The sequence below is a fragment of the Heterodontus francisci genome, chromosome 29 (assembly GCF_036365525.1).
Source record: "Heterodontus francisci isolate sHetFra1 chromosome 29, sHetFra1.hap1, whole genome shotgun sequence".
Classification (NCBI taxonomy): domain Eukaryota; kingdom Metazoa; phylum Chordata; class Chondrichthyes; order Heterodontiformes; family Heterodontidae; genus Heterodontus; species Heterodontus francisci.
The window spans coordinates 2919609-2938612 of NC_090399.1; the positions used below are offsets into that span (position 1 = coordinate 2919609).

At 48.0% G+C, this 19004-nt stretch overlaps 1 protein-coding gene across 1 annotated transcript; it reads right to left on the reverse strand.

Annotated features, from left to right (window-relative positions):
• Positions 1-1881: 1881 nt before the first annotated feature.
• Positions 1882-18095, reverse strand: LOC137346065 (zinc-binding protein A33-like). Its single transcript, XM_068009349.1, has 6 exons — positions 17576-18095; positions 16529-16624; positions 16202-16435; positions 8114-8136; positions 7892-8010; positions 1882-2726 (listed from the first exon to the last, which is right to left on the reverse strand). The coding sequence occupies exons 1-6, from the start codon at positions 17984-17986 to the stop codon at positions 2170-2172; spliced, it is 1440 nt and encodes a 479-aa protein (XP_067865450.1). The 5' UTR covers positions 17987-18095; the 3' UTR covers positions 1882-2169.
• Between the last annotated feature and the right edge of the window lie 909 nt (positions 18096-19004).

Below are 19004 nucleotides of genomic sequence, written 5' to 3' on the forward strand. Positions count from 1 at the left end.
CCAGGGTTTATGACACGTGACTGATGTCCAGCGCGTGGCCACCTCCATCCGAAGGTGCTTCCGGGCAATTGTTGGGCATAGTAAATGGCTCCATCTCATCAGCCAGTCCTTGCTGCCAGCGGAGAGTCTGTTGCCGCAGCCAGTCCAGTCTCCTCATGAATGCTGCCGTTCCACTCTGCAGAACGGCCTGTTGTCGCTGGTACAATTGATCTGAAAGCAAGCGGTATTTTTCATTGTGGCTGAGGGGCCTTGGCTGTTCCTCTGTAATCACAATGGCAGCAGCCATGCCTGTCGTCGTTGGTGTCTGAGATGCACGCCAGCGACAATTGGGGGCGAGCCTGTCCAAAGGCAGACCCAGATGCCTCTGCACAACAACAGCATGTTTGCAGGGCAACAAAGTCTGAATGGAGAAGATGCAGCTGCAGGTAGCCTGGCCATCATGTATCTGCAGTGTGTACTGTTTGGCACCAGAACTCAGTCACTGTGCCTTCATCCTGCTACATGCGGTGGCCCAGACAATGGAAATGTTTTCAGAGCAACTCACAACAAGGGCTGGAGAACATGCGGTGGCCCAGACAATGGAAATGTTTTCAGAGCAACTCACAACAGGGACTGGAGAACATGCGGTGGCCCAGACAATGGAAATGTTTTCAGAGCAACTTACAAAGGCAGAGCAACTTACCTTGGAACAATCTCCTGTGTCAAATAAAAATGAAGCAAGTCTCCAAAACGAATAAATAATTCAGATAAAATGCGAGAAAATGCCCGACGAAACCTCCCCTCCTTGAACTTTCAAAAAGTCGCGCCGAAGCTTTGACGCATGCGCAGAGGCCAAACTGGCGCGTCGGCGAGGAAGACGAAATAACGCGATGACGTCATCTGCACATGCGCACAACGGTCCTGGCAGGTCGGACCGCGGCGCATGCGCAGAGATGAGGAGACTGTGTGCATGCGCGTACCGCGGTCATCTGCGCATGCGCAAAGCGGTCCTGGTAAGCCGGACCACAGCGCATGCGCAGGGGGCATGAGACCGTCTGCGCATGTGCGCACCGCGGCGCATCCTGATGACATGTCCGATGAAGTAGCGTTGTCATGAATTACTTTGTAAATTTAAAGTGATTGGTAGAAAATTTAGAGTGGAGATGACGAAAAAGAATTTTCACCCAGAGGGTGGTGGGTGTCTGGAACTCACTGCCTGAAAGGGTAGTTGAGGCAGAGACCCTCAGCCCATTCAAAAGGAGTCTGGATATGCACCTCAAGTGCTGTAATCTGCAGGGCTACGGACCAAATGCTGGAAGGTGGGATTAGGCGGAGTGACTCCTTTCTCGGCTGGTACAATGAAACAATGGGCCAAGTTGGCTGTTTCTGTGCCGTAAACATTCTATGATTCTCTCAGAAGGTCCTTGAGTCTATCACCGTCTTCCCTTCTGCGGACCTGTCGAATCTACCATAGCTGCCTCTGTTTGATTGGTGTCACCACACTTGGGAGCTCTGTCTTGGAGAGGACTGCCAGCTGTGTGATTTTTGTCCTGCCAGGATATACCCACAATGCACCGCAGACAGCGAAGATGGAAATTATTCAGCTTCTCTTCCTGATTTGTCATGGCTAGTGACACATAATAGACCATGTGGTGAACGGGTATAAGGGTTGAAATCCTAGTGGTACATGCTTCCGACGTTTCTTTAACCCTGGGAGGTGAGACCTCCCCACACTAGGTGGACCCTTATAAATGTGTGCAAATTGAGGTGGTGTGACACAGGTCAGATCCCGAGGCTCTTTTAACAACCTGTAGGATGGACCACCCACTGTACACCTGTATTATACTGAGAATGACTCATTCATTCAGACAACTTACAGATTCATGCTTAAAAATAATGACATTTCTTCATTCCCAGGCAGCATCTCATGTTTATTGAAGTCTCCTGTAATATTAGCTTTTGCCCCTGTTTTCATAATTCTTCTATTCAGCTGATAATTCACCATCTCCTAAGCTTGGACGTTCTATTTACAACACAAACCTTTCATTATTTTTGGTTCCCGCGAGATTATTAATTTGTGTGAAATTGCAAATAAAGTTTGTTGGATGGGAATTAAGCTGAGTTCTGGATTATTCGCTTCAGTTTCACAGCTAACGGAAGTGAGATGAGATTTCACCGGATTTATCGGGTTCACTCTGAACCGTGATCTCTGACTGGGCAGATTCTCAGTGCTTTCGAGTTTTTCCCTCCGTCGTTTAGTCCCGGACTAAAGTAAGGGTAGAGTTTCTCAGTGAAAGTGTCGGTGAAGGTGTGGAGATGGGACATGTTGTCCGCATTGTAAAATGACACCTGTCCACCCTCATAGTCCAGGTAGACCCCAATCTTCTGGGGTTTGGTCGGCACAGCCAGGAGGGTAGGAGATGATGTACTCGCCAGATAATCAGTTTGGTCCATTAGCCACAGAATCCAGTATCCATCCTCCGCTGCTGCAGTGAGGTTGCCTTTCCGGCTGACAGATTCTCGGACCACCCCCACATCCCACTCAGTCTTGTCCCCCACCTGCACCTCCCAGTAATGTCGCCCTGAAGTGAATCCCTCTAATGCCAGAACACTGACACATTGATCAAACCTCTCTGGGCTGTCAGAGAGATCCTGCCATTCATCTCCGAGTCTCACACTGGTCCGGTCCTCAGACAGGACGAGCCAGGGATTCGCTGTGTTCAGATCCAGAGTCAGAGAGGCTGGAGCTGGGGGAAAAGGAAATAAACAAGAAATATGAATCTTTTGACTCCGTGAATAATCTCGACATGCATTACACTTTGGAGGTGCTGGACTTAAAAGAGATTTAGCAATTCTTCACATAACTCTTAGAAATAGGAGCAGGAGTAGGCCATTCAGCCCTGCTCCACTATTCAATACCATCATGGCTGATTCTCTATCTAAACTCCATCTTCCTGCACTTAATTCCTTTAGCATCCCAAAGTCTACTGATCTGCCTTGATTATACTCAATGACTGAGTATCCACTGCTCTCTGAGGTAGAGAATTGCAAAGATTCACAAACCCTTTGAGTGAAGACATTTCTCCTCATCTCTGTCCTAAATTCCGAGACTGTGACCCCTAGTTCTAGATACCCTGGTCAGGGAGCCTTCTCCCAGTATCTATCTTATCAAGCCCCTTCGGAATTTCAATGAGATCACCTCTCATTCATCTAACTTCTAGGACAGATGACCCTATTCTACTCAGTCTCTCCTCATTCCAGGGATCAGTCTAGTGAACATTCATTGCACTCCCTCCAACATAATTACATCCTTCCTTAGGTAAGGAGACCAAAACTATACACAGTACTCCAGGTGTGGTCTCACAAGGCCCTGTACAAATGTAGCAAGACTTCTTTACTCCTATATTCCCAACTCCTTGTAATAGATATTACCATTTGTAATAAAGGCTAACATATATCATTTGTTTTCCTGGTTGTTTGCTTTATCTGCATGTTAACTTCCTATGATGCATGTTTTCAACATTACACTCCATCTGCCACATTCTTGCTCACTCATTTAACCTGTCAATATCCCTTTTCAGCCTCTTTGTATCCTCCTCGCTGCTTACTTTCCTACCAAACTTGATGGGAGGGTTGGTTTGGTTATCTCCCTGCCATCTAAGTCATTGATTTAGATTGTAAATTGCTGGATCCCAAGCACTGATCTTTGGGGAATCCCACTAGTTACATCCTGCCAACCTGAAAATGACCCTTATATTGTGACTTTGCTTTCTGTTCTTTAGCTATTCCTCAGTCCATGCTAAAATATTACCTCTAATCCTATCAGCCCTAACATAGAAACACAGAAAATAGGAGCAGGAGTAGGCCATTCGGCCCTTCGAGCCTGCTCCGCCATTCATTATGATCATGGCTGATCATCCAACTCAGTAACCTGTTCCCGCTTTCTCCCCATATCCTCTGATCCCTTTAGACCCAAGAGCTAAATCTAACTCCTTCTTGAAAACATACAATGTTTTGGTCTCAACTGCTTTCTGTGGTAGTGAATTCCACAGGCTCACCATTCTCTGGGTGAAGTAATTTCTCCTCATCTCAGTCCTGAAAGGTTTACCCTGTATCCTGAGACTATGACCCCTGGTTCTGGACTCTCCCACCATCGGGAACATCCTTCCTGCATCTACCCTGTCAAGTCCTGTTAGAATTTTATAGGTTTCTATGAGATCCCCCCCCTCACTTTTCTGAGCTCCAGTGTATATAATCCTAACCGACTCAATCTCTCCTCATACGTCAGTCCTGCGGTCCCAGGAATCAGTCTGGTAAACCTTTGCTGCACTCCCTCTATAGCAAGAACATCCTTCCTCAGATAAGGAGACCAAAACTGCACACAATATTCCAGGTGTGGCCTCACCAAGGCCCTGTATAATTGCAGCAAGACATCCCTGCTCCTGTACTCGAATCCTCTCGCTATGAAGGCCAACATACCATTTGCTTTATTTTTTAAACCACCTGTTGCACCTGCACGCTTACCTTCAGCGACTGGTGTACGAGAACACCCAGGTCTCACTGTATATTCCCCTCTCTCAGTTTATAGCCGTTCAGATAATAATCTGTTTTCCTGTTTTTGCTACCAAAGTGGATAACCTCACATTTATCCACATTATACTGCATCTGCCATACATTAGCCCACTCACTCAACTTGTACAAATCACCCTGAAGCCTCTCTGCATCCTCTTCACAACTCACCCTCCCACCCAGTTTTGTGTCATCTGCAAATTTGGAGATATTACATTTAGTTCCCTCATCTAAATCATTAATATATATTGTGAATAGCTGGGGTCCTAGCACTGATCCCTGCGGTACCCCACTAGTCACTGCCTGCCATTTGGAAAAAGACCCATTTATTCCTACTCTTTGTTTCCCGTCTGCCAACCAATTTTCTATCCATTGCAATACACTACCCCCAATCCCACGCGCTTTAATTTTACACGCTAATCTCTTATATGGGACTTTGTCAAAAGCCTTTTGAAAGTCCAAATAAACCACATCCACTGGCTCCCCCTCATCAACTCTACTAGTTACATCCTCAAAGAATTCTAGTAGATTTGTCAAGCATGATTTCCCTTTTGTAAATCCATGTTGACTCTGTCCGACTCTACCACTGTTCTCGAAGTGCTCTGCTATAAAATCTTTGACAATGGACTCTAGAATTATCCCCACTACTGACGTCAGGCTGACTGGTCTATAATTCCCTGCTTTGTATCTACCTTCCTTTTTAAATAGTGGGGTTACATTAACTACCCTACAATCTGTAGGAACTGTTCCAGAGTCTATAGAATCTTGGAAGATGACCACCAATGCATCCACTATTTCTAGGGCCACTTCCTTAAGTACTCTGGGATGTAGATTATCAGGCCCTGGGGATTTATCAGCCTTCAATCCCATTAATTTCCCCAACACCATTTCTCTACTCATACTGATTTCCTTCAGTTCCTCCCTCTCTCGAAGCCCTGTGTTCCCCAACATTTCTGGTCTGATATTTGTGTCCTCATTTGTGAAGACAGAACCAAAGTATGCATTTAATTGGTCAGCCATTTCTTTGTTCCCCATAATAAATTCCCCTGTTTCTGACTGTAAGGGACCTACATCTGTCTTCACCAATCTTTTTCTCTTCACATACCTATAGAAACTTTTACAGTCAGTTTTTATGTTCCCCACAAGCTTGCTCTCGTACTCTATTTTCCCCTTCTTAATCAATCCCTTGGTCCTCCTTTGCTGAATTCTAAACTGCTCCCAATCCTCAGGTCTGTTGTTTTTTCTGGTGAATTTGTATGCCTCTTCCTTGGATCTAATGCTATCTCTAATTTCCCTTGTAAGCCATGGTTTGGCTACCTTTCCTATTTTACTTTTGCGCCAGACAGGAACAAATAATTGTTGTAGTTCATCCATGTGCTCTTTGAATGTTTGCCATTGCCGAGCCACCGTCATCCCTTTAAGTGACGTTTCCCAATCCATCATAGCCAACTCGCGCCTCATACCTTCATAGTTTCCTTTATTAAGATTCAAGACCCTTGTCTCAGAATCAACTACATCACTCTCCATCTTGAAGAATTCTTCAATCATATTATGGTCACTCATCCCCAAGGAGTCTCACACAACTATACTGTCAATTATTCCTCTCTCATTACACAATACCCAGTCTAGGATGGCCGGTTCTCTAGTTGGTTCCTCAACATATTGGTCCAGAAAACCATAACCTCTTGTGTGGCTTTCTGAAGAACCAAATACACTACATCCACTGGTTTCCTTCTATCCACCCTGCTAGTTACAAGCTCACAAAAGCCGAAAAGATTTGTCACAGTTTTCTCTTCATAATAAGAACACAATGAATAGGAGTAGGAGTAGGCCATTTGGCCCCTCGAGCCTCGTCCGCCATTCAATAAGATCATGGCTGATCGGATTGTGGCCAGACTGTGCTCCCCATAACCTTTGACTCCCTTATAGATCAAAGATCTGTCTAACTCAGCCTTGAATATATTCAATGACCCAGCCTCCACTGCTCTCTGGGGAAGAGAATTCCACAGATTAACAACCCTCAGAGAAGAAAATAAATGTGTGTTGGCTTTGCTTAATCAAATTATGATTCTGAGACAATTCACAGTGTGATATATATGACAAAGTATTACAATCAAACTAAACTCAGTAATTCAGGATTGAAATACTGATTTTTTAAAAATTTGTTCATGGGATGTGGGCGTCACTGGCTAGGACAGCATTTATTGCCCAACCCTATTTGCCCTTGAGAAGGTGGTGGTGAGCTGCCTTCTTGAACTGCTGCAGTCCATGTGGGGTAGGTACACCCACAGTGCTGTTAGGAAAGGAGTTCCAGGATTTTGACCCAGCAACAGTGAAGGAACGGCGATATAGTTCCAAGTCAGGATGGTGTGTGACTTGGAGGGAAACTTGCAGGTGGTGGTGTTCCCACTTGTCCTTCTAGTTGGTAGAGGTCGCGGGTTTGGAAGGTGCTGTCCAAGGAGCCTTGGTGCATTGCTGCAGTGCATCTTGTAGATGGTACACACTGCTGCCACTGTGCGTTGGTGGTTGAGGGAGTGAATAGTTGTAGATGGGGTGCCAATCAAGCGGGCTGCTTTGTCCTGGATGGTGTCGAGCTTTTTGAGTGTTGTTGGAGCTGCACCCATCCAGGCAAGTGGAGAGTATTCCATCACAATCCTGACTTGTACCTTGTAGATGGTGGACAGGCTTTGGGGAGTCAGGAGGTGAATTAGTCGCCGCAGGATTCCTAGCCTCTGACCTGCACTTGTAGCCACGGTATTTATATGGCTACTCCAGTTCAGTTTCTGGTCATTGTTGATGTTGATAGTGGGGGATTCTGCGATGGTAATGCCATTGAATGTCCAGGGGAGATGGTTAGAGTATCTCTTGTTGGAGATGGTCATTGCCTGGCACTTGTGTGGCGTGAATGTTCCTTGCCACTTATCAGCCCAAGCCTGTATATTGTCCAGGTCTTGCTGCATTTCTACACGGACTGCTTCAGTATCTCAGGAGTCGTGAATGGTGCTGAACATTGTGCAATCATTAGCCAACATCCCCACTTCTGACCTTATGACTGAAGGAAGGTCATTGATGAAGCAGCTGAAGATGGTTGGGCCAAGGACACTACCCTGAGGAACACCTGCAGTGATGTCCTGGAGCTCAGATGATTGACCTCCAAATACCACTGCCATCTTCCTTTGCACTAGGTATTTTCCCCATCAATATGCAACTAAAATTGCCTTATTTAATCGTTTTGATAAAACAGTTTTGTTTACTGTGTTGTGCTTTTGAAATTGGTACTTAGTTAGTTCTATCACGCGGTTTAGTATTTTTTCTAAAAGCCAAACATGAGGGCTTTTTTTACCTGGGTTTATGTTGCCTTTCATTTCTCTCCAGGTTATGTACTGTAAAGGGCCTTTGAATCTGCCAAGTGACAGGCATTCATCTACAAATGGCAGTGCACAGTATTCCTTGTGCACAACACTGCAAAATGAAATATTTAACATTAGTGTTCTTGTAGCACAAGTCAATTAAATAAGATTTCATGGAATCTTTGTCATTGAAAGGAAATTGGAACATGCCTTACCCATTCTTCTGAGACGCTTCTACCTAAATAATAAACAAAACAATGAGTTCACTGGGTGACAGAGACATCCCATAATCTACTCCATTAGAAATACCTTCTGCACAATGGAAACCCAGACTGAGGAGAGACTGTACAACAGGAATATATATTCAAGAAGGAGTTGGATAGATTTCTTAATGCCAAAAGTATATGGGGAGAAAGCGGGAACAGAATATTGAATCAGACGATCAGCCCTGATCTTTTTTGAATGGTGGAGCAGGCCCGAAGGGCCGATTGGCCTACTCCTCCTCCTATTTTCTTTGTTTCTATGTATTTTCTGGCTGATTCGGCCAATGTGTCCATCCTTAAAATTGTGTTTGATGGGCTGTTTAGCAACTCACTCATTCTAGTCGCATCCGCTTTCTATTAAAAGGTAACCGGACATGACAGTGCCGTCACCTGCAAGGCTACGGACCAGGTGTTGGAAGGTGGGATTAGAATGGGTGGCTAGTATTTTCAGACGATGGGCTGAATGGCCTCCCTCTGTGCTGTCCCTTTTCTCTGGTTCTATTTTCTAATGCGGAGTCTGTTTCAGTTCACCACCTGATCAGTTTTCTCTTCAATCTCTCCCCTTGTGAAGGATTCCTAAACAGTGTCTATTGTCAAAAGACAGCGGATGTTGGAAATCAGAAAGAAATAGACGAGGTTCTGTTCCTTCAGCTTGTGTTGAGCCTCATTGGAACACTGCAGGAGGCTGAGGGCAGAGGTCAGAGTAGAGCAGGAGAATTAAAATAACAGGCGACAGGAAGTGCGGGGGTCAGGCTCACAGACTGAATGGAGGTATTAACCCAATCTGCGTTTAGTTTCCCCAGTGTCAAGGCGATGTGACCAGTGAATACAGTGGGCTGAATATTAGAGACCCCGATGTTGGGGGTTATGGCTGGAGGGGGCTGGATAATGCCTCCGGGAGAGGCCACCATGGACCGCAACGGCGGGAAGGCCCGGCTCCATATTGCTGGCGGTGGCGAGACCTCGTGGTAGCCCCTCTCACCCCCCCCACCCCCAGTCACTCTCCTCGACATCCAGCCTGGAGTGATATTGATGCTGGTGGCCGGCACTCCCGCGCCTTCGGATCCCCGGGAATCCGAGGTGGAACACTGGTAGGGAAGGGGAGCAGGTAAGCTTTTCAGTGCGGCGGCGTAGTGGGGAGCAGGGTCAAACTCATCTGATTGGTGTCGGCAATGGGGCGAAGGGTTACAGTGCAAAGTTTATGAACTTTATGGGGGGGGGAATGGTCACGTGCACAATGGAAGAATTTGGTGGGGAGAGAGGGCAGGTAATTACTTCTGTGGTTATTTGAGGGGTGGGTGGGAAAGGGGCAAGGTCAATTCATTTAAATTTTTAAACTCAGTGTAGCTTTAGATATTGAAATTGAAAGTTCGGGCTCAAAACCCTTTAAAAATGGTGTCAGTGCCTGTGCAAAGGTGGCTGATGTCATTGCTGGGGACGGACCGCCCGCCCCTTCCACGTGATCGGGGTGGGCGGTCCGCCCTGGCTATTTAAATGAGCCTCCGCAATTAATATCGCAATGGCGCTATGACGGGTGGACCAGCATTGTTTACATCGCCTGGCAATTACAACAATGGAAATAAAGTTCAGCCAGTACACTAAATTAAAAGGAGGAACAGTAAATCACTTTCACCTGGAGGGAATATTTGGGACCCCGGACAGTGAGAAGGGAGAAGGAGGTGAAAGGGTACCTCCTACACTTGCATGGAAAGGTGCTGAGGAATGAACTGTTGCTAACAGTTACTGAAGGTAACCTCTGCCCCCTGTTTGTTCAGTCCAGCATTTGTTGGTGACGGTTCTGCTATTCCCCATTCCACCTCCTCCAGACACATCTTTCGTTTATTTACTTGTCCTGTTACCACCCCCTTTTGCCTTTGCACCATCAACCCTTTTGGAACTTAATCTCTCCTGCCCTCTACTCTGTCGCAGACTTTCCCTTTTGCTCTTTCCCCCATTTCCCTGACTGTTATTTTTCTAACTTATTCCAGTTCTGATGAAACAGAAATGTTACCTCTCTTCCTTTCTCTCCACAGGTGTGGGCTATTTGCAGAATTTGCTTTCCCTCTCTTTACCTGGCCCACAAATAACCAAGTTTATTTAATTCAATTTCATAATTGACTGTGATGGGATGGGAATTCGTGATCTCTGAATTACTAGTCCTGCATCTTAACCACTCTGCTACTGTGCATTGTGAGGAGGGAGGGTGGCAGGGTGAGGAGCAGCAAAGATAGTGTAGAGTGTCTACAGAACACATTGCAAGAGCCTAAGAAAAGCAGAGAGAGAGAATTTTAATGAGGACCTCACACCTCCATCCCCCTGCCCAATGAGAACACAACTTCCATCCCTCTATAGTTCACAGGTTGAGTCTCCAATTCTAGAACCAAAGTGACTCCTGACAAGGCAGAGCATTCACAGTGATCGGGGATGTCATCAATAAAATTTTAAAAAATCTGTGTAAACATTAACCAGCCTGTCAGTCTGAATGTGTGAATGATGTCGCCACGCAATGATGTCGCCACGCAGTGGCTTGTCCAGTCTCTCCCTCCTGCTGTCATCTAAGACTTCTGATAGATGATAGGAAGGACTAGGAGGCTCTGCTGTCTGTGGGCTTCGCGTCATACAGCCCAGCATAAAAGGATTTGCTGATCCTTAGTATGTCGGACTGCGAAGACGTTACCGAGCCATCTTCTTCCTTCAGGCTGCTGATAACAGAGCTCTCTGTGTGTACCTTTTGGAAGTAGTAACGCGAGCACGTCTCATCCTGCTCAATGGAGCGGTCTCTGAACCGGAAGATGATCTTGGAGGCCTCCTTGGCAAAGAGCGAGGCCTGCTGGCTCTTCACCTCTTGGAGGTCCTCCTTGACCTCGACCCCCATCGACTGCAGCCGGAGCAGATTTTGCATACTTTGTCTGGAGTCGGGACATTTCCCTCTGTCTCTCTCTCGCCCTCTGAACACCTTTGTGGATAAAGAACCTCTTGATGTTCTCCTTGATTGCTTCCCACCAGTGAACTGGAGACTCAAAGAGGGGTTTCACGGTCCTCCAACCTTTGTAGCCCCTTTTGAGTTCCTCAACGTTCTCTGGGGTCAGCAGTGTAGCATTGAGCTTCCACGTCCCTCTGCCAACCCGCTGGTCGTCCTGTAAGTGACAGTCAGCCAGTAAGAGGCAGTGGTAGGAGAAGAACACCAGCTTGACGTTGGTGGATCCGACCGTGACAGCACGGGACACAAACAGGAAGTCAATCCTGGAACGGGCAGACCCGTCCGATCGTGACCATGTGTATCTGCGCTGCGCTCCGTCTGCAGGTTTGCTGAAGATGCCGTGCAGTTTGGCATCTTTAACTGTTTCTATTTGGAATCTGGACGTAGCGTCCAGTTTGCTGTCGTCACTGCCGATCGTCCAGCCGCATCGATGATGCAGTTAAAGTCACCGTCTAGGATGACCGGCCTGGACGTCGCCAGCAGCAGTGGGAGCTGCTGGAAGACGGTCAGCCGCTCGCTGCGTTGTACCGGGGCGTACACGTTGATCAACCGGAGCGGAGCGTTGTTGTACATCACATCAGTTACGAGGAGGCGGCCGCCCACCACCTCCTTAACTTCGGAGATGGTGAAGTTACCTCCCCGCAGCAGAATACCCAGGCCGGAGGAACGGAAATCATTACCCCCTGACCAGATCGATGGCCCATGGAACCACCATCGCGACCACTGCCTGTCGGAGCTGAGGTGTGTTATTCCACACTCCTGCAGAAACAATAGGTTGGCTTTGACCTCGGCGAGGTAATCCAAGGTTGAAACAGATCGCGTAGTAGATTTAATGCTACGCACATTAATTGAAGCAATCCTTATACCCATTTTAAGTTAGTTGTTGCTTCCCATATCATTTGTCCTTGCTAGTCCCAGTCTTAAGGGATGTTCCTGCATACCGATGATATACGCAAGCAGTTTCACGTTGGTTGGGCTCAGAACCTCCTCCTGGTTTTTCATGCAGGGTTTGTTCCGCTGGGGTGACATTGGGAGAGGGGTGCGGTCTTGTAGACAGCAAGGATTGGGTAGTCCTCTGCTGTTTCCTCCTCGAAAACATCACTGCTCCCGGCCTCCCGGAGCTGGAGTGCAGCAGACATGTCGTTACGTGTGGCGCTTTGGGGTTGAGGCACGCCGGACCCATCACAGCTTCCAGTGCTGGGGGGCTTTATCTTCCATCTCCTTGGAGTTCTGCCACCTCTTTTGAAGGGGCCGTCATTCCAGCATTTCCCCGTCCAGTGAAGAGGAGCTGTTGTAGTCTCTCAGAAGGTAGCCTCCTCTTGCTACTGGTTTGGGTGGTGGCCTGTTCCACATTTGGAGGTTTTTTTCTTTGTGGTTTTCCTTTGTACCACTTGCCACTGACCTGTTTGTCCATCTGCTGCCTCCTCCTCCATTGGTTCTGTCTGTGGAGGAGGGGTTTCCGGGCACAAGGTAGGTGCTGGTTTCAGCTGCCTCCCCTTTCTTCTCCTTCTCAGGTAGACTTTCCGCACTGCGGAGGGGGTTGCTCGTCTCCTTCCCAGCACCAGATGCATTCACCGTTCCTTGGACCTTGCTGCCTGAGCATAACTGAGGCAGCGTTTGGGGCAGGTTTTGTAGAGGTGGCCTGCCTCACCGCACAAGTTGAAACTTAGTCTGCTTACAGTCCTTGGTCTGATGGCCTTCCTCCTTGCAGTTCTTGCAAACAACCGTGGCAACAAACTGCAGCACGTGACCAGATTTGCCACAGGTGCGGCAACTCTGGGCTGCCCAGCGTAGACCAAGAAGCCTCGACTTCCCCCGATAGCGAAGCTGGAGGGAGGGTGGATAATGGCTCCACTGGCATCGACCTTCAAGGTCACCTTGACCTGCCACTTGCTGGTCCAAATCCAAAACAGGTCCTTGACATCACTGCTGCTGTCGGCCACCTCGACGTACCTGGCGAGAAAGGTGAGTACATCCACCACCGGAACATGGGGGTTTGTAGAGGTGAATCGTCCCCACCTGGTCCCGTTGTGACGGAAGCGTGAAGAGCGGCTCCGCTCAGAACAGACAGCGGAGCCTGGTTTCCCTTTCACCTTGAACACCTTCAGGAACTTGATGCATCCCGTCACATTCTTAAACGTCACGTCGAAATATCCACTGCTGGGGATGTCCTGCAGGCAGAAGATATCTGCAACTTGGAATCCACAGCAATCGATGAGGATTCTCCTGATGAAGAAGGTACGATCTCCTTCCTTATCCTTCACAACCACCCGAACAGTGTTACGCACTCCCCGGCCTAAAGCTCGAAGATTGGTTCTAGCCATTTTACTCAAAGCCTACCCAGGACAGAATCAAAGGCCACTGACCATGGTCTCTCCCCTGCCAGGCAAGTCCAGGACTATGTGCTGAAGGACGCACTAAAGCTTGGGGCAGCCACAGCAAAGGCTCAATGGGGAAAGACCACAGTGTAAGGTCCCCCCACCATAATGAACCGAGGGGCTGGCTCCATGGAAAACCCCTCGGGCTGTCTACACCAAAATATGATTTAGCTGTAAAATGTACAAGGCCTGTAAAATGGAATGGAAAGGTTGTGAGGCAACTCCCTCCTGTATTGAAGAAAACTGATTTCCTTTGCACTTTTTGGAATGTCAACTTAGTGCTGTTTTGAACTGTTCTGTAATGTATTTTTTTTTAATAGATTTTTATGAATAAAGTATATTTTGGGGCAAAAAATGGGACCCGAAGCCACCTCTGTTAACCGGAGGCCCCTTAGTGGGACCCGGAGCCACCTCCGTTAACCGGAGTCCTCTTTATAGACATTAGTCCCAGACCTGCCTCCATTATCTAGCAATTCTGCAATGTTCTCCGTTTCTCAACTCCTTCAAAACAACATTAAACAGAAACAGAGAAAAATAGGAGGAGGAGTTGGCCATTTAAGAAGTATTTAAATGAGCACTTGAAATGCCACAGCATACAAGGCTACAAGCCAAGTGCTGGAAAATGGGATTAGAATAGTTAGGTGCTTGATGGCCAGCACAGATACAGATACAATGGGCCGAAGGGCCTGTTTCTGTGCTGTATAACTCTATGACTCTTTGATTCGGCCCTTCAAGCCTGATCCTCCATTCAATACGATCATGGCTGATTATCCAAACTCAGTACCCTGTTTCCGCTTTCTCTCCGTATCCCTTGATCCCTTTAGCCCAAAGAACTATATCTAACTCTTTCTGGAATATATTTAATGATTTGGCCTCAACTGTTTTCCGTGGTAGAGAATTCCACAGGTTCATCACTCTCTTGGTGAAGAAATCCCTCCTCATCTCAGTCCTAAATGGCTTACCCCTTATCCTTAGACTGTGACCCCTTGTCCTGGACTCCCCCACCATCGGAAACATCCTTCCTGCATCTAGTCTGTCCAATCCTGTTAGAATTTTGTAGGTTTCTATGAGATCCCCTCTCATTCTTCTAAACTCTCGCAAATACAAGCCTAATTAACCCAAACTCTCCTCATATGTCAGTCCTGCCATCCCAGGAATCAGTCTGGTAAACCTTTGCTGCACTCCCTCCATAGCAAGAACATCCTTCCTCAGATAAGGAGACCAAAACTACACACAATACTCCAGATGTGGTCTCACCAAAGCCTTGTATAATTGCAGCAAGACATCCTTGCTCCTGTCCTAGAATCCTCTCGCTATGAAGGCCAACATACCATTTGCCTTCTTAACTGCCTGCTGCACCTGCATGCTTACTTTCAGTGACTGGTGCACAAGGGCACCCAGGTCTCGTTGCACTTCCCCCTTTCCCAATCTATCACCGTTCAGATAATAATCTGCTGTTTTGTTTTTGCCACCAAAGTGGATAACCTCACATTTATCCACATTAGACTGCATCTGCCATGTATTTGCCCACTCACTCAACCTGTCCAAATAACACTGGAGCTTCTCTGCATCCTCCTCACAGCTCACACTCCCACCCAGCTTTGTGTCGTCTGCAAACTTGGATATATTACATTTAATTCCCTCATCTATATCATTAATATATATTGTGAATAGCTGGAGTCCCAGTACTGATCCCTGCAGTACCCCACTGGTCACTGCCTGCCACCTGGAAAAAGATCTGTTTATTGCTACTCTTTGTTTCCTGTCTGCAAACATTCTGCAAACTCATCGGGGCCCTGTTACTACGTAAAGGTGAAAGGTCAGCCAAGAATCCCAGCCCAGTCTGTGCAAGCACAGCATGTGGAATTCACCACATGTCATCAGTCACATGTCTGTACAGTGAAGGTCTGTTCAGGTCAGGAACAAAAACCCGACCCGAACTTAACACAGCCCGAGTCCCTGCATTATATTCCAGCATCCGAGCCGAGCCCGAGTCCCTGCATTATATTCCAGCGCTGGACCTGAGCCCAAGCCCGACCTGGACCCGAGCAGAGCCCGAGCTGAAAGGTTGGACCCGAAAGAGTGACCCCACCCTGACCCGAACCCGACACATATCATCGGGTCGGGGTCGGGGTAGCAGGCCTTTACTGCACGTGCTCTTTTCCCAGTGCTGGGTCTGAGCCTTTCCAATTACTCCTGGGAAGTTTAAATGCCACGAGGTTACTTTAAAACACAAGTTTAAATGCTCGGAGCAAGACATTTAAAATGAGCTCGGACCTCAGGATTTTTACCAGGGACACTGGTGTCTGTATATGGACACATTGCCCACCCCTGCTCAGTACTGGCACTGTAGTGTCAGGCTGCATTCATGTACTGAAGTCCCAGAGTGAGCCTTGGACCCAGCACCTTGTGACTCCGAGTACCCAGAGCTGTCACTGAAACAAGACAAACAATTGCTACATCATTTATTCAGAATATGTGCAATAGACGAGGACTGAGAAAAAATCAGAGCTGAACTGAACTGGTCATTGAAACAAATCATTAACTCTGTTTCTCTCTCCGCAGAAGTGCTGGGTATTTCCAGCACCTTCCGTTTTTATTCCGGAGTGGGACTTTCTACGTTACAGTAAATTACCTCCCGCAGCTGCCTCTGTTGTTCAGTCAAATAAAACAACCACTTGCCTTCAGAAAAGTGATTGTGTCTTCTTCGTTTATTTGTCTCTCTAAGTCTGATATCTTCCGCTTGACACTGTCCAACTCCTGTTGGATTTCACTGACAGTTTTCTCCATTGTTTCCAGAATCTTCTCCTCTTCTTCCCTGAGATCTCTGAGTGAACTCTGCTCTTTCTCACTGAGAATCTGGTGCATTTTAGTGAACTGGGATGTGATGTGGGTCTGCAGACTGCTCGACTGTTCCTACAGAATGAAATGTGAAACAGAATTAATGTCCCGCGATAAAGGGAACAAAACTAACCGAGATCCCAGAAAATCAGCACAGGGAGACCTTACCCTAACCATGAAAATCTGCTGTTTCTGCCTCACTTTAGCCTTTAACACTTGCAGCTTTCTTCTTTCAGCCAAATTCAACGATAATATCAGTTTCCCCTGGAATTAAAGAATGAATTCACTGTCAGAAACATATTGAAACTGAACACCGAGAAAAATAACATTCACTTCGATACCACCTTTCACTAACAGCGGACGTCTCAAAGTGCTTTACACCCAATGACGTACTTTTGAAGTGTGGTCACTGTTGTAATGCAGGAAAAGCGGCAACCAATTTGTGCACAGCAAGATCCCACAAACAGCAGTGTGACAATGATCAGATCGTCGAGGGGGCCGTAGGTTTAAAGTGATCGGCAGAAAAATTAGAGGGGAGATGAGGGAATCTTTTTTCATCCAGAGGGTGGTGGGGGTCTGGAACTCACTGCCTGAAAGGGTAGTTGAGGCAAAGACCCTCAACTCATTCAAAAAGTGTCTAGATATGGACCTCGAGTGCTGTATTCTGCAGGGCTACAGACCAAATGCTGGAAGACAGGATTAGAATAGGTGGATCGTTTTTCTGCCGGCACAGACACGATGGGCCAAGTGGCCTCTTTCTGTGCCTTCAACTTGCTATGATTCTATGAGCTGTGGTTTAGTGACATTGACAGAGGAATAAATATCGACCAGGTCACAGGGTAGAATCACCCAGCCCTTTTCAAAATAGGAACATGGGATCTTCAATATCCACCGAAGCAGAAAGACACGGCTCCGGTTTAATGTGTCACCCGAAAGGTGGCGCCTCCGGCAGTGCGGCACTCCCTCAGAACTGGCCCTCCGGCAGTGCGGCACTCCCTCAGAACTGGCCCTCCGGCAGTGCGGCACTCCCTCAGAACTGGCCCTCCGGCAGTGCGGCACTCCCTCAGAACTGCAGGCCAGAGATTTGTGCTGAAAGTTCTGGATCGGGACTTGAACCTTGTGACTTAGGGGTGAGAGTGCGACCTCCTGGCTGTTGAGGATGTGATGGGGTCTGGGGGTTTGGGACAGGCTGTGATAAAGATGGTCTTGCTGTACCTTGATGATCTGGGCAGCTTCACTGAGCGGTAGGAAGCGATACAGTCTGTACCTCTGGCTGTCTCTGCAGCTCAGACAGCTGAGTTCACCCTCACTTTCACACATCACTTTCAGCTCCTCCCGCTGTTCAGCACAGAAAGCTCTGTCTGCCTCCCTCTCCGGGCTCAGGCTCAGCTGCTGAGCTTTTTCAGCCAAACTGGCCAGTGTGTGGCTGGTCCGGAGGCTCCCGGGCAGAGACAGGGCTCGACACTGTGGGCAGGAGTCACTCCCCAGCTTGGCCCAGCTCTGAGTGACACAGGAGCGGCAGAAATCGTGGCCACAAGGCAGCACCACCGGGTCATTGAGAAATTCCAGGCAAATGGAGCATTTTAACTCCTCGGACCAACACTGGAGCTGGCTCCTGGACACCATGTAGGCTGTAGGCAGCTCCAGAAAAAACTGGGAGTCTGGAGTGTCAGCCAAAGCTGGGTGTGTAAAATAACAACCCGAGACAATTCAAACCCTCCCTCTCACTTCCTGCTCTGTCTCTGTCATTGCGCAGCAGTTCAAGGCTCAAATTACATTTCAGTGTCTGGGAACATTGCCCAGTTACCTTAAAGGAAACAGGCAGACAGAGAGAGAGAGAGAGAGGGAGAGAGAAATAGAATGGGTGACAGGTTGCAAACTGTCCAGCATCGACACAATTGAAAGACTTGAATTAATATAGCGCCTGACACAACCACCAGGCCGCCAGTGAAGGACTTTTTGAAGGGTTGTTTCCACAGCCAATTTACACACATTTGTGATAATGACCAAATGACCTGATTTTCTGATGTAGATTCAGGAATAAATATTGGCCCCATAAAAAAAACCTCCTCTGCTCTTCATTGCAACAGTGGCATGGGGAGGGGGAGGGGGAGGGGGAGGAGGGGGAGTCTTTCATACCCAGCACAATAAGCAGATGGGGGCCTTAGTTTAAACATCTCAGCCAAATGACACCACCTCCGACAGTCAGTACACCACCACCACCTCCGACAGTCGGTACACCACCACCACCTCCGACAGTCGGTACACCACCACCACCTCCGACAGTCGGTACACCACCACCACCTCCGACAGTCGGTACACCACCACCACCTCCGACAGTCGGTACACCACCACCACCTCCGACAGTCGGTACACCACCACCACCTCCGACAGTCGGTACACCACCACCACCTCCGACAGTCGGTACACCACCACCACCTCCGACAGTCGGTACACCACCACCACCTCCGACAGTCGGTACACCACCACCACCTCCGACAGTCGGTACACCACCACCACCTCCGACAGTCGGTACACCACCACCACCTCCGACAGTCGGTACACCACCACCACCTCCGACAGTCGGTACACCACCACCACCTCCGACAGTCGGTACACCACCACCACCTCCGACAGTCGGTAC

Excerpts from the sequence above, each read along its gene's own strand:
- LOC137346065 (XM_068009349.1), bottom strand. The coding sequence starts at position 17,986 with ATGGTGTCCAGGAGCCAGCTCCAGTGTTGGTCCGAGGAGTTAAAATGC. Across the intron at positions 16,625-17,575 it reads AAGCTGCCCAGATCATCAAG|GGGAAACTGATATTATCGTT; the intron begins GTACAGCAAGAC and ends CTTTAATTCCAG. Across the intron at positions 8,011-8,113 it reads GAAGCGTCTCAGAAGAATGG|TGTTGTGCACAAGGAATACT; the intron begins GTAAGGCATGTT and ends TTCATTTTGCAG.